At 42.7% G+C, this 15,016-nt stretch overlaps 1 protein-coding gene across 1 annotated transcript in view; it reads left to right on the top strand.

Moving 5' to 3' along the window:
• The window catches only part of LOC140736323 (uncharacterized), an 80,670-nt gene extending 74,200 nt beyond the window's left edge, over positions 1–6,470 (top strand). The window contains exons 15-18 of the mRNA XM_073062328.1: positions 821–962; positions 1,058–1,245; positions 4,537–4,678; positions 5,962–6,470. Coding sequence (XP_072918429.1) covers positions 821–962; positions 1,058–1,245; positions 4,537–4,678; positions 5,962–6,140 — 651 coding nt within the window. The 3' untranslated portion in view covers positions 6,141–6,470. The remainder of the gene's footprint in view (positions 1–820; positions 963–1,057; positions 1,246–4,536; positions 4,679–5,961) is intronic.
• Positions 6,471–15,016: the final 8,546 nt, after the last annotated feature.

The raw sequence follows: 15,016 nt of genomic DNA, 5'->3' as shown, positions 1-15,016 counted from the left end.
GCGGGCATAGAAGGCGTTGAGTTCATCTGGTAGAGAAGCATCGCTGCCGTTCATGCAATTGGATTTCACTTTGTGGGAAGTAATGTCTTGCAAACCCTGTCGGAGTTATTGTATATCCAATGTCAAAACCAACCTCATTCGAAATTCTCTCTTCACCCTTGCAATAGCCCTCTGCAAATCATATCAGGTTTTCTGGTACAGGCCTGTGCCAGACTTGAATGCCACAGATCTAGCCTCTGTACCTCCTGGTTCATCCATGGGGTTTGGTTTGGGAATGTACAGTAAGTCTTTCTAGGCACACACTCATCCACACAGGTTTTAATGAAGTCGGTAACAACTGTAGCATGCTCACTCAGGTTCAAAAATGAATCCCTCAATACAACCCAGCATTTAATGGCTCTAGGCTGGCACTCTCTATTTGAATGAAGGGATCTCATTGAAATCAGTTGAATTTTGAAAGGATGGATATTGAGAAGTAGATGTGGAGAGTGTGTTTCCGTTAGCGGGGGAGTTTCGGACCAGAGGGCACAGCCTCTGAGTACAAGGACATCCCTTTTGAACAGACATGAGGAGGAATTAATTTAGCCAGAGAGTGGTGAATCTGTGGAATTCTTTGCCACAGGTGGTTGTGGAGCCCAGGTCATTGAGTATATTTGAAGTGTAGGTTAACAGATTCTTTATTTGTATGAGTTTCAAAGGTAATGGGGAGAAGCAGTAGAATGGAATGCGAAGGTTAATAAATCCACCATGATGGAATGGCAGAGCAGACTCAATGGGCAGAATGGCTAAATCATGCTCTGTGTCTTATGGTCTTTTACAGGAATCAGGAAACCCAAATACATATTTCCATGAAAACAACCTGATAACCACAGTAATCAACCTGTTCAATGCTGGGATGGAGACAACTTCAACCACCCTTCGTTGGGCTATGCTGTTGATGATGAAATATCCACAGATTCAGGGTGAGGAGCATCTGATTGATGACTGTTTTTCCTCATGTGAGAATCTGGGCTCTAACCCTGCTGCTGAGTGCATTAACCATTTCCTTGTGTTCCAGAAAAAGTCCACAATGAAATCACCACCGTCATTGGTTCTGAGCGGTTCCCCGGAACTGGAGATCGGAAAAATTTGCCGTACACCGATGCAGTGATCCATGAAATCCAGAGGTTTTCTAACATTGTGCCAATGAACCTCATGCACTCAACAACAGAGGACGTGAACTTCAAAGGATATTTCCTTCCAAAGGTACATGAGGTGAAGTGAGTGGCTGATTGCTTCTCACATGCCAGCAAATGTTCTGTGAAAGTGCAAATGGATTGTTTGTGACTAAATTTTTTAAATTCCTGTGTGTAATATTACATAACATATAAAACTGACATATTCAACTTTTTGGAAGCATCAAGCATGGGTCAGGTGGATGAGATACGGAGGGCAACTTGCATAAAATGGACTTTGTTTTTTTGTTCTCATTGTATCTCTCTTGTATCGTTTTGTATCATTAACATTTTTGTTGTGAATGTTCTATCCCTGGAAAGGTCACTCCACTCTTTCAGAAGGGCAGGATGTAAAGACAGGAAATTATAGACCAGTTAGCTGACTTTGCAATGTTGGGAAAATGCTTGAGTCGTTTATGAAGGGTGATTTGGGTTCCTTGTAGATTCATGATAAAATAGGCCAAAGTCAACATGGTTTTCTTCAGAGGAAACAGAGCGATGTGTTAGCAAGTAATGCCACCTTCTCCCTGAGGAGCAGGTACAGTACTCTGTCTGGCTGTAGCGAATATGAGGAAGACCCTAGCAAGGGTCAACTCACATAAACCTGCGGGGCTGGGTAACATACTGGGAGGGTCCTGAGGGACTGTGCAGTAATATTTACATAAGTTATGACAGACATCTTCAACATATCTCTGGAATAGTCCACTGTCCCCTTGGACTTCAAGGTGGCCACTATCATCCTGGTGACCAAGAGAGTGACAATAACCTCCTCAGTGACAACCATCCATCCTGTCCCACCTGGAAAATGGTGCCTCATATGTCAAGAGGCTGTTTATCGACTTCAGCTTGGCATTTAATGCAATTGTCTCTTTGAAGCTGCTGGGTAAACTGTCCTCGTTGGGTATCAGCACCTCTTTGTGAAATTGGATCTGTCAGAATGCTGGAGCAGGGATCGAGTTACAGACCCAGTACTGTGCGCACAGTGATATTAATTGAGTAACAAATCCCGAGGTGCAAACAAAGTCAGTGTCAAAGTTGAAGCAGAGATCAGAACATCCAGAGAAATCCAAAAACCAGAATCAGGAAACAGGCAGAGTCGATATTCAGATGGACAGAGTACAGGTATGAATGATGGAAAGGCCCAGGAGAATCCACTGACACAATCTGGCAACAAACAGGTGAAAACACAGGACTGAAATACACTGAGCATAAACAGAGAGGCAGATGACAGGTGGAGCACAATGAGACACAGGTGGCAGCAATACAGGTAATAATGAGAAACAGATGAGGGATGGAATACTCAGTAATACAGGGGCTGGAGTGGAGCAGGAGCAGGGACAGGAGTACATGGCAATACAAAACCACAGACTAACAGCTGGGGAAAACACACAACAAGACAGGGTTCAAATGGAAGTACTGACAGGATCCTAGACCTCTTGACAGAAATGGCACAGTTAGTCCATGCTGGCAGAGATGTCTCCAGCTCCTTCATGCTAGCACTGGCACTACCCAGTGCTGTGTGCCCAGCTCACTACTGTTCACACTGTTGACCCATGAAGGCACTGATAGATGCTGTTCAAACTGAGTTATTAAGTTCACCGTTCACACACAGTGGTTGGCCTCATCAGCAAAGACAACGAGATGGCTTGCAGAGAGGATGGAGGGCAAATGGTGGGATGGTGCAAGCACAAAAACTTGAGTCTCAATATGCACAAGGCCAAACTGATGATTGTGGACTTTAAAAAGTTTCAAGCTGATAACTTCTCGTTGCACATCCACAACCATGGAGAGAATTAGCCGCACCAAGTTTCTGGAAATGAATATAATGGGAAATCTCACCTGGTTCCACAACACAACCACGGCATCTCCACTTCCTGAGGAGTTTGAGGCAACTGAGGCTCCTCTCCCCACTCTAAGCTATTTTTACAGGAGCACCATCGAGAGTGTACTGACAAGCTGCATCTCTGTCTGCTACAGGGATTGCAAGGCAGCTGACCACATGCCCTGACAAAGGATTGTGAGGGCAACTGAGAGGATCGTCAGGGTCTCCCTTCCACCCATCAGAGAAATTTATCAAGAGCACAGTGTATGCAGAGACCTTAGCATTGCCAGTGACCCTTCTCATCCCTCCAACAATCTCGTTGACTCCCTACCATCAGGAATATCATAACATAGCATTAGACCAAGATCTGTGTGAATGCAAAACACCATCTTCCCCGTGGTCATAAGACTCCTGAACTCCCTGCCACCTCCCAGGTCTTATCACACATGAAGCACGAATAGTTCAATAGTTCAACATTCCATTTAATATCAGAGAATGTATAGAATATACAACCTGATATTCTTCATCTTCACAGACATCCAGTAGCGTCACATTGTTTACTTTTTAACCTGCATCATAAATTGTATTATTTGTTAAATTAATACTGATTTTACTTTGTGTTAACGCTTGAGAAGTATGTACTCTGTTGTGCCATTTGGTCTGGAGGAACATTGTTTCGTATGGTGGTATACTAGTTTATGGTTGAATGACAATAAACTAAACTTGACCTTTAAGATAAGTGACAGATTATTCCAGAAGTCAATGCACTGTTGATTCCTTAAGGTTGTCATAGCCGGGAGAGATAGTGGGATAATCTGACACTATCTATGAAATACTCCCAATGGTGTGTGACTCAATTAACCTCTGACAACCAAGTCTAGCTCCTGTGCTTCACGAGTGGCTTTGCTCCAAACCTGGTGAAACTTTCCTACTGACAGGTGAAGTGGCAAAGGAGGGTCACTGGTGCCTTAAAACCAGTCGCTTTGGGAAGATGGGACTAATCAGCCTTGGTTGATAGCTCATTTAGAGAAGGAAAACTCTGATCTCAAATCTCCACTGCTTTGTGGCTATAATCTCTCATGGGGAAGGCTTGGGGAGTAAATCCCAAGGAACAATCCAGAGATGGAGTCCCTAAAGCAGTCAGTCCTACATTGAGCTCAATGCTGACTGGCAACTTATGAGATGCTGTTGATGCCAGATTTTATCAGTCTCAGCTGTTCGTTTGCATTGATCAACTGCATGGAGAGGGGGTGCCTATAACATGGGCAACAGCTTGCTCTCCATGTCATACTTCCCTTGCTAGCATATAATGTAGATTGTGGGCACACAGTATCCATGCTGGATTCTCTGACTGAGTGAAGGACATTGGAGATCTGTAAGAGGTACGACTGCACCTGGTGTGGAATAGCTGCCACATTTGTTAACTCTATTCCAGTGGAATTATTTTCAGCAATATTTCTCAAAGGCAATAACAATGTAAATTGTAAATTATTTCCTTAGGGCACACCAGTGATCCCTTTACTAACTTCAGTGTTGTATGACAAAACTCAATGGGAAACCCCAAATGACTTCAACCCTTCCAACTTTCTGGATGCTGATGGGAAGTTTGTGAAGAGAGATGCCTTTACTCCCTTTTCTATGGGTAAGAAGTTTAAAATATTGGATTGTAGGTTAGTGGGATTTCTCCTCTGTCCATAGCCCATTGTAGGAAGGAATTTTTAATATCAAATGGTAAAGCAAACATATATACGTTTGTAGATGGTGGAACATAAGCCACAGTTATTGAGCATGAAAACAGACCATTCTGCCCACTATTCTATGCCAACCACTGTGCGCCAATCAGTATCAATCACATCCTCCAGAACTTGGAACTTCTATCTTCTATTCAATTTCAGTGATCATCCAGATGCTTCTTAAATGCTGTCAACAGCTCTGTTTCTGCTACTGTCTCAGGCAGTGATCCTGTCTATACCCCTCAGTTTTATAAACTGCAATGACATGCTCAGTGGCCACTTTATTGGGAACAATGGAACACCTACTTGTTAATTCAAATATTTATTTGGCCAATGATGTGGCAGTTGTGTGCAGAAGAGCATCTCTGAATCCTCATCATGTTGAACCTTGAAGTCGATGAGCTACAACAGTAAAAGACCACAACGTAAACTCAATGGCCACAGTATCAGGTTCAGGAGCTACTTCATAAAGTGGCTACTAAGTGTGGATTTATAATTTTACAGAGCACAGAAACACTTCTCCTCATATACTGTCCCACATAAGGGAAAACACACTAAACCTTTCCTCATGAACTGAAGTAGTTCAACCAAGGAACATCACAGTGATTTCCTCAATGCCCTCTCTAATACCATCACATTGTGACATAAAAACAGTGTACAGTATTGTGGAAATACGCAACTGATCAGTCAGCATTAACAATGGGTGAACCAAGGTTAACATTTCAGTTTAATGTACTTTTGGTGGAACTCGGAATACTTGGGAAACAATGGTTGAAGTTGCAGAGAAGTTGGGAGTGCTCTGGGGGATGAAGGGAATGTCCATGACAGGATGACGATCAAGAGAAACTAAATGATAAGGGCAGTGCTGGCTGAGTGAGTGACAAAGACCATCGGGGACAGATAATCTGACTAGAGGGGGTGTACGAGGAAGGTGAGTGAGGATGGGAGACAGGAAGTAAGACAATGGCCAAAACTGCGTCAAACACAAGATGGTTGGAAGTTTGAATTGAAAAAGAAAGCAGAAAACATACGGCAAGCCAGGCAGCATTTGTGGAGAGAGAAACAGAGTTAAAGTTTTAGGTCAGATACCTTGCATTCCCATTATATAATGTTACTGTTCAGTGTCTTGGACTGAGGGTGAATAACTTTCTGTTTTTGAAAATTGACATTGTTCTGCCACTCTGTTTTGCAGGACGCAGGGCCTGTGCGGGGGAGACCCTGGCCAGAATGGAGCTTTTCCTGTTCTTTACCATCCTGATACAAAGGTTCAGGTTTCAAGTTCCACCGAACGTTACCAATCTGGAGCTTGTGTCTGGTGTGGCCTTCACTTCAGTTCCAAGTTACCAGAACGTGTGTGCAGTCCGTCGCTGAAGCAAACACATCATTTCATGACTTGCCTTGATTTTCTCCTTTCATTGTTTTCATAATCATCATAAAAATTAGTATCTTTATGTCAAATGTGATATTTGTCATGGGGCTGAATTATAAAGGATAATCGATAGTGGCTTCTTAACCTCAATCCTGCAAATTCCTGAGGCTGAAATGCACAAAAATTGGGGAACTCGGGAGTTCAGTGGATGATAGATTCAAGATTGTTTAATTTCATTTCCAGTGCACAACCGTAAAGAAGAATGTTACCCTGGATCTGATGCAGTGCAAAATAAACAAGAATAAAAATACACAATATGATTTAATACATAAGGTCACTTATATACTGCATATAGATTGATTATATGACCATAAAGTGATGCTGGGCACAGGAGTATCTGTACATATGATGACTCTGACAGGAAATGATAAAGTAGTGATTCTCGATGTGTGTGGAGGGGTGGATTAGTGGGTGGTGTTGTTGATCGGCCTGACTGCTTGGTGAAAGCAACTGTTTTTGAGTCTGCTGGTTCTGCTGTGGATGCTATGTTGCCCCTTGCCCTGATGGGAATGGGACTTGCAGTCTTAGAGCTGGGTGGATGGGATCCTTCATGGTGTTACTGGCACTTTTCCAGCATCTTTCTGTGTATATGTGTTTGCTCTTGGGTAGGCTGGTCCTGGAGATGCACTGGGAAGATCTGACTACCTGTTGTAGAACTTTCCTGTTCCCTCTAGTGCACCTGACCCTTTCCTCCACCTCCTCCCCCACCATACCCAGCATTTCACTGTCCATTCACCAAGAAATTAGACAATATCATAGCTTCAACCTTTCTGATGATCTACTGAAATAATAATCAGTGTGATCAGTTCTTTAATGTTTAACCAATCTATTTGGTAAGGGAGAAACGCTTATCCCATTAAACCGCTTGATAAATATCAGCACTTTGGTATGAGCTGTAACTCGGTGCGGTGCCCAGTCACACTCAAAGGATATCAGCTTCAAGTCTTTCTCCAGGCATTTCAGTGCTAGTGTTATAGAGTGCAATAAATGGTTGTAGGTCAGATACTCTGCATGTCCAAGCACTACAACAATGGACTATTTGATAAATACAGCATTGCTGCTTCAGGATGTTTTCAAGGTACAAACTGAGTGCTGACTTTCAAACAAAATCTTGCCAGATTGAAGAAGCATCTCTGGCTAAAATAGAACTTCAGAAAACCTTGACTCCATTTGGATAGATCTCTGCAATAGGAAGGGTGCAAACACACTGATGGGATTCTACTACAGAACACCCCCCCCCCCCAAATGGCACTGAGACATTGAGGAACAGATATGTAATAAGATTAATGAAAGATGTAAAAATAATAGGGCTGTTGTCGCAGGGGATTTCAACTTCCCCGGTGTAATCTGGGACCTTCTCAGTGCAAGGGGATTAGATGGGGCTGAATTTGATAACGGTATCCAGGAAGGTTTCTTAAATCTCTGTTTGCGTGGTCCAATGAGAGAAGGGCTGCACTAGACCTGGTGATAGGCAAGAAGCCTAGCCAGGATGAACAGTTTGGGAACAGAGACTACAAATCCTTAACTTTCAGGAATTCTATAAATAAGGATAGATATGGTCCATGTGGGAGAGTATTAAATTGAAGTAGGGCAAATTATGAGGTGAATAGGCAGTAACTAAGAAGTGTTAATTATGAATACTTTTTCTCTGGCAAGTCCATATCAGCCAAGTGGAGGATGTTCGTAGATAAATTGCAGAGTAGAAACGGTGTGTTCCTGTTAGAAGGAAGGACGGGCATGTAAAGATTAGGGAACCTTGGATGTCCAGAGAGGTGATAAATTTGGTCAAGACCAAAAAGGAAAAGTGTGTAAAGCTTCAGAAGTTAGGATCATACGGAGCACATGAAGAATATAAAGAAACCAGTAAAGAATGAAAGAAGGGAATTAGAAGAGACAGGATGGACTATGAAAAGTCCTTGAAAAGCAGGATTATGTTGAATCCCATGGCATTCTATACCTACATAAAGAGCAAGGATGTCACTAAGGCCTCATGGGATTTATCCCAGGTTATTGAAGGCAGCAAGATATGTGATTGCTAGGGTCTTGTCCAGAGCATTTGTGCCCTTTGTAGCCTCAGGTGAGGTCCCAGAGAGCTGGTGAGTGGCTACTATCCTACCTCTAAGCAACAGCAGAACAAGGGAATATGCTGCGGATTATAGGCAGGTGAATCTCACTTCAATTGTAGCAAAATTGCAGGAGAGAATTCTCAAAGACAGTATAGATGAGCATTTGGAAACCCACAGCCTTATTAGAGAGAGCCGGCATAGCTTTAAGCATATCTGGCAGTGCCTTATCAACTTGATGTGTTTTCTGACAAGGTGCCGAGAGAAGCTGATGAGGGTATGACAGTAGATATTGTCTGCATTGATTTAGTAAGGCATTTGACAAGTTCCTCAAAGGAGACTATTCCAGAAGATGAAGATGCATGGAATCCACAGCGAAATAGCAAAAAAGATTGAGGGTAGTGGTGGGAACCAAGCTCACAGCTCCTTGAAAGTGGCTACATAAGTCAATAATCTGGTTTAAAAGGCTCACGGAATACTTGCTTTTATTAGTCGAGGCAATGAGTTGAAGAACCAAGAGGTTATGTTGTAACTTTAGAAAACTCTGGTTGGGCCACATCTGGAGTATTGCATGCAGTTCTGGTTACAACATTACAGGAAGGATTCCAACATCAGCAGTCTCATGTCTTTCCACTCAGGAATTGTTTTTCTCATCATCGTTATGTGCCATGTCATACGACGTGTGCTATCATGGCCTAGCTGACCATGATTACTTTTGGCTAATTTTTCTACAGACGTAGCTTGCAAAACAATTCACTGTACGGTGTATTGAGGTAGAACAAGGTAAAACAGTAACAGAATTCAGAATAAAGTGTAACAGCTACAGAGAAAGTGCAGTGTTAATAATGCCCAGATTAATAATGATGAGGTACAGGACTATGCAAATGCCTCAGACACAGATAGCTAGGGAAGCTAAGATACTTGCACAGTACTGTATTTGTCATCATGGAGTGGAGGGCGAGGTTGTAAATCTGGCGGAGAAAATGATGTTGGGAATGGTGAGGGTGGAAAGCTGCGGGACGGGTGTGGGACAGCTGGCAGAGGAGGAGTGCCCAGAGGAGCGGACAGTGTGGGTGCAGTCACATCCAGCCCGGAGACACCAGACAAAATCATTTGATTCCAAACAATTGGTTTATTGATCATTACACAATGTCTCTCTGGTGCTTCCCACTCCCTCTCCTCTCCCTTCCCCTTTTCCTGACCATGATTCCCCTCTCCCTGCCATTCCTACTCGCAGTTCACTATCATGACCCTATCAGAGTCAGGTTGATTATCACTCACATACGTCCAGAAATTTGTTTTTATTTGTGGCAGCAGTCCAGAGCAATACACATTAAAATTACAGAGCTGCGCAAACTCTTAGGCACACTAGCTGCATATATACGCCTAAGACTTTGCAGAGTACTGTCTATTGTGAAGTGAAGAGTCCGTCTTATTTTGTTCTTGAATTCATACGAGCTCCAGAATGAATTTCAGGTAGAAATGCCAACCCTTCTTGGCTCGATTGTTCTGGATCTTTCTCCGGTGAAACTCAGAGCGAGTTCCGTCTATCGTCAGTGAATTCAGTTCTTTAGATTTTGTGTAGTTTGATCAAGTTTTTGGTAGTTTGCTGGTTAATTTCTAGTTTTGTTTAAAGGGAGACATTGATTATACTGTAATAAGGTTGGTAAACTCCAGGAACCTGTCAGTTAGGGAAGATCTGTTACAGTCCCCATGACTACTTCAATGGGATACCTTTTTTAGATTTAGGGGTGGTGCAACAATGGTTGTCCTTGTCTCTAAGCTTGATCATCCCCTTACCGGTCACGGCCCGGGACGGTAGGCCTCTTGAGTCAGGGAAGTTTTGTAATGTAACACCATAAGACAGGAGCAGAATTAGGCCATTCAGCCCATCGAGTCTGCTCCACCATTCCATCGTGCCTGATCCCAGATCCCAGTCAAACCCATACACCTGCCTTCTCGCCATGTCCTTTGATATCCCGACCGATCAACTTCTGGCTTAAACAGACTTCCACAGCAGTCTGTGGCAGAGCATTCTACAGCTTCACTACTCTCTGGCTAAAAGAAAATCCTCCTTACCTCCATTCTAAAAGTTTACCTCTCAATTTTGAGGCTGTGGCCTCTAGTTCTAGACAGCCCCACCATAGGAAACATCCTCTCCACATCCACCATATCTAGTCCTTTGAACATTTGGTAGATTTCAATGAGATAAACCCACATTCTTCTAAATTCCAGTGAATACAGGCCCAAAGCTGCCAAATGCTCCTCATATGTTAACCCCTGCATTCCCAGAGCCATTACTTCTGGGCTGTTAGGCTTTCGGATAGTTAATCACCACGAAACATTAACTTCCACCTGATTCATTGTACAGACATCCTATTTATTCTTGGTGTTCGTGGTAGTCTCAGTATGTCGCTGTGATTGACTGGTCCAGCGGAGTTATTACTAGTTGGTCGCCTTACTGCAGTCCTGCCGAAGGGTTTCGACCTGAAACGGAGACTGTACACTTTTTCATAGATGCTGCTTGGCCTGCTGAGTTCCTCCAGCATTTTGTATGTGTTGCAAGAATGATTGTTTTTCATGGATTTCCCAGTAACGTGTGTTGGTGTCCCGGGCGCCCGAGGTTAAAACAAAGATCACTCAACTTCCTGAGTCAAAATTTATTGATGAAATTAAGAGAGTCCGTCCCGAATACTCAGAATCTCCTAGCAGTTTTTAGGAAGGAAAAAGCTACATCACTGCCAAGCCTTTATAATTATGATTGCCGGGTTCCTGTCTTTCCTGAGGGACACTATTCTCCCTATCTGGTCCTGACAGACAGACTACAGACAATTACCTCAAAGAGGCATGGGCAGTGGGGTTGCAGACTCCCGACCTCCCCTGCAGGGGCTGGGTTTTCCTTTGTCACAAAGACTGAGGGCAGCCTGGGACCCTGTAATAATTATCGAGATTACCATTAAAAACCATTGCCCCAGACCATTAACTGGGGTTTGCTAACATAGAAGAGGACAGCACAGGAACTGGCCATTCAGCCCACAAAGTTGTGCCAAAATAGCTAAAAAGCACATGAAAAAAAGCCAAACACAATCCCTTCTACCATATCCCCCATCTCCCTTACATCCATGTGCCCATCCAAACATCTCTTCAAAACCGCTAATGTATTTGCCTCTACCAGGCAGCACATCCCAGTCAGTCACCACACTCGCAGTAAAAAAAAATTTACTCCTTACACTCCCCTTGAACCTACCCCATCTCACCTTCAATATATACCCTCTGGTAACAGATACTTCAATCATGAGAAACAGGTACTCCCACTGAACTCAATCTATGACTCTCAAAATCTTATAAACCTCTTTGAGATCTCCCCTGTGATCCCGCCCTTCCAGAGAAAACAACCCAAGTTTATCAGTCCTCTTGTGATAGCTCACGCCCTCTAAACCAGGCAGCATCCTGGTAAACCTCTCCAGCACCCGCTCCAAAGCCCCAACATCCTCCCGAGAGTGGGGCGACCAGTATCCCGCCCAGTGATTGGTCGCTGTCCAACTCCGAAAAACTGCCACAAGGGCTACTTTCTTCATCTTGAGTGCAACCCTAAGTGAAAACACAGCTCTCTTCTCGCTCTCCCACTTAGTGACTGGTCATGGTCCAACTATAATTTTCTCTTCCATTTTACAGTAGAACGGATAAGCACAGGTTAAAGGCCAATTTATACTTCAGCGGCGAATCTACACCATAGGTACGGCATAGCCCCGTACCTTACACAGTATCCTATGCCGTAGCCTGATGCGCACCTCCCCAAAAATGTAACTATGTATCGCAGTGATGCAGACCGCAACAACTGTGATTGGTCCACTTGGTAGCATCATATTTCCCCCTACGCATTTCCGGTTGCTTCTGAATGACGAACCAAATCATCAAATCTACCTGCCGACATCCGAAAATATTTGAAGTGCATTTCCTCATCCATGTCTCTCAGTGGCCGGACAAGCACAGAAAATTCACCCTCCTTCTGCCTCAATCCATTCAATGGTCGTACACACCATCTCCTCCAACATCTTCTCTCTTTTTTGCGTTACAGTAATTTCAATAAAAGTAACTCTTATTCAACATTAATTAGCTCCAAATCCAACATAATGCGCTTAGTTTAAAGTCACCATTGTCTGACATACACAAAGAAACTCAACATGAAGAAACTCAACACAGTGGCATAGAAACCCCACCGCCAACTAGCGTTTTGGCGGTGAATTGCAGAGCGACACAGACACATCAACGTACAAGTATAAGGGCTCACAACGGCGTAAGCCACTTGCGTAGGCTACAGCGTAGAGCCTACGCAGAAGTATAATTCAGCCTTAAGCCAAAATCTAACCGCTGTTACGAATGAGGAGCAAATCTGATGGGCAGAAGGGTACAGAATCGCCAATGCCCGACCCCCCCCCCCCTTTTGAGAATCGCAAGATCGCTATTATTTCGGGTCTGATACCCAGGAAATGAGAGAGATACACATCATGTCAGTAATGAGAGAGAGACGCAGGATAACAGAAAAGGCAGTTGTTATTGACAATGCAGGAATACACAAAAAGTGGAATGTCTCCTTCTAACAAAAGTGGAACAGAACCACTGATTACTGCTATTGTCTCTTAGAGAAGGAATTGTGTATTGAGTACTGTTCTATTCATTGAAACCCCTCAGGGGGCAGCCAGAGTGGTCTGATTGAGGGATTGCATCATCCCAACCTGATTGACACCTGAGACCCCGTGAGTGAGAATAAAAGTAAAGTCTGGGGAAACACCCCTCAGACGCACCAGGAGAGATGCTACGAGACCGGTGGGGGCTTGTGTGTGTGTCCACCCTTGCCTGGGTGACGAGTCCTCCACAGAACGGTCTAGCTAAAGGACGGATACGGATTAAGATCGTAACAAGGAAAGTCGACAAGTTTTTTTTTCTCTCTCTCTCTCTCTCTCTCCAACAATTGCCACACGGTGATCAGCAACGACTGCAGCCTGTATGAACTGAACTGAACTTTATATTTCCATCGGACAATTCATTATCCCCTAGACAACGATAGAGCTTATTTCTTATTGATGATTATTATACCCGCACTTTTAGGTTTAGTATTGATGACGTATATTATCTGTATATTTGCATTGATATTATTTTTGCGTATTTTTACTAATAAATACTGTTAAAAATAGTATCATCAGACTTCACCTGCTACTCCTATCTTTGCTGGTAAGACACCCAGTTACGGGGTTTGTAACACCACCTTGACGTCAAATAATTTCTTTTTTTTCATTAATTTTTTATGAGCTTCTACAATGCAACAAAACAAAGAACAAATTTAAAAAGGCTTATACAGTGCAAAACAAACGTATCAAATGTGCAGTCCATAACAATTAAGAAAAATCATCCATAGTAGAATCGTATAAAGTTAGTTACCACCCCACCCTCCCACTACCCAACTCCAAGCCAACTTTACAATATATAAATATATATAAAAAATATATTAAAATACATTAAAAAGTTAATATTCAAAATATATACTATTAATATATAAAAATATATTTTAAAAAGTTAATCAGAACTTTTATCACCACAGAGCTGTATTTATAAAAAGAAGGTACATTGCCTACTACCTGAACTATAATATGTTTACACATAAAAAAAACTGTAAATCTTAACTGAAAGCAGCTGGAAGTAAGGAATTTAAATGCAAAAGAAAAAAGGGAGGGAGGCAGTCTTAATCTAAATGCGAATTATGAAAATATTCAAGAAAAGGTCCCCACACCTTTTGGAACTTTATGTCCAAATTACAAAGTGAATAATGAATCTTTTCAAGGTCTAAGCAGGACATAATGTCTCTAAGCCATTGAGCATGAGTGTGTGGGGCAGCATCTCTCCGCCTAAGAAGGACTGCACATCTGGCCAAAAGAGAGGCAAAAGACAATGTACAACATTTAGTCGAAGTCAGATGCATTTCAACTTCTCCTGAAGTGCTGGAAAGAGCAATCAGAGGGTTATGTTCCAAGTAGCAATTAAGTATATGGGATAAAGTTAAAAAAAAACTCTCCAGAATTTCTCCAAGCTAGGACAAACCCAATGCATATGAATAAGGGAAGCCTCGCCCCCTTTACACTTGTCACAACAGGGATTAATATCAAGATAGAACCGCAATAATTTAGTTTTAAACCTAAGAGCCATGTGTACAACCTTGAACTGTAAAAGGCAGTGGCAAGCACATAGAGAAGTTGAATTAACTGACTTGAGAATTGAATCCCAAACCTTGTCCGACAGAGGAAAATTTAAATCATGCTCCCAGGCGGTTTTAATTCTCTCAAAGGGGGCTAGCCTCAACATTGCTAACATATCTCGAATAGTAGGTATTAAACCTTCACCCAATGGGTTCATACAAAGAAACAAATCCACATTTTTATCGGGTACCTCAGGAAAATTTGGTATTAAAGGGTTGACAATATGTCTAGTTTGGAGATATCTAAAGAAATGAGTGTTAGGTGGGCCAAACTTTACAGACAGTTGTTCAAAAGTTGCAAAGCATAGGAAGTCATTCCTGCCTGTGGCCATCAAACTTTACAACTCCTCCCTTGGAGTGTCAGACACCCTGAGCCAATAGGCTGGTCCTGGACTTATTTTTCCACTTGGCATGATTAATTTATTATTATTTAATTATTTATGGTTTTTATATTGCTATATTTCTTCACTATTCTTGGTGGTGCGGCTGTAACGAAACCCAATTT

The sequence above is a fragment of the Hemitrygon akajei genome, chromosome 11, assembly GCF_048418815.1.
Source record: "Hemitrygon akajei chromosome 11, sHemAka1.3, whole genome shotgun sequence".
Classification (NCBI taxonomy): Eukaryota; Metazoa; Chordata; class Chondrichthyes; order Myliobatiformes; family Dasyatidae; genus Hemitrygon; species Hemitrygon akajei.
Note: the sequence above shows the minus strand (reverse complement) of the source record. Positions and strands in the feature narration are given on the sequence as shown.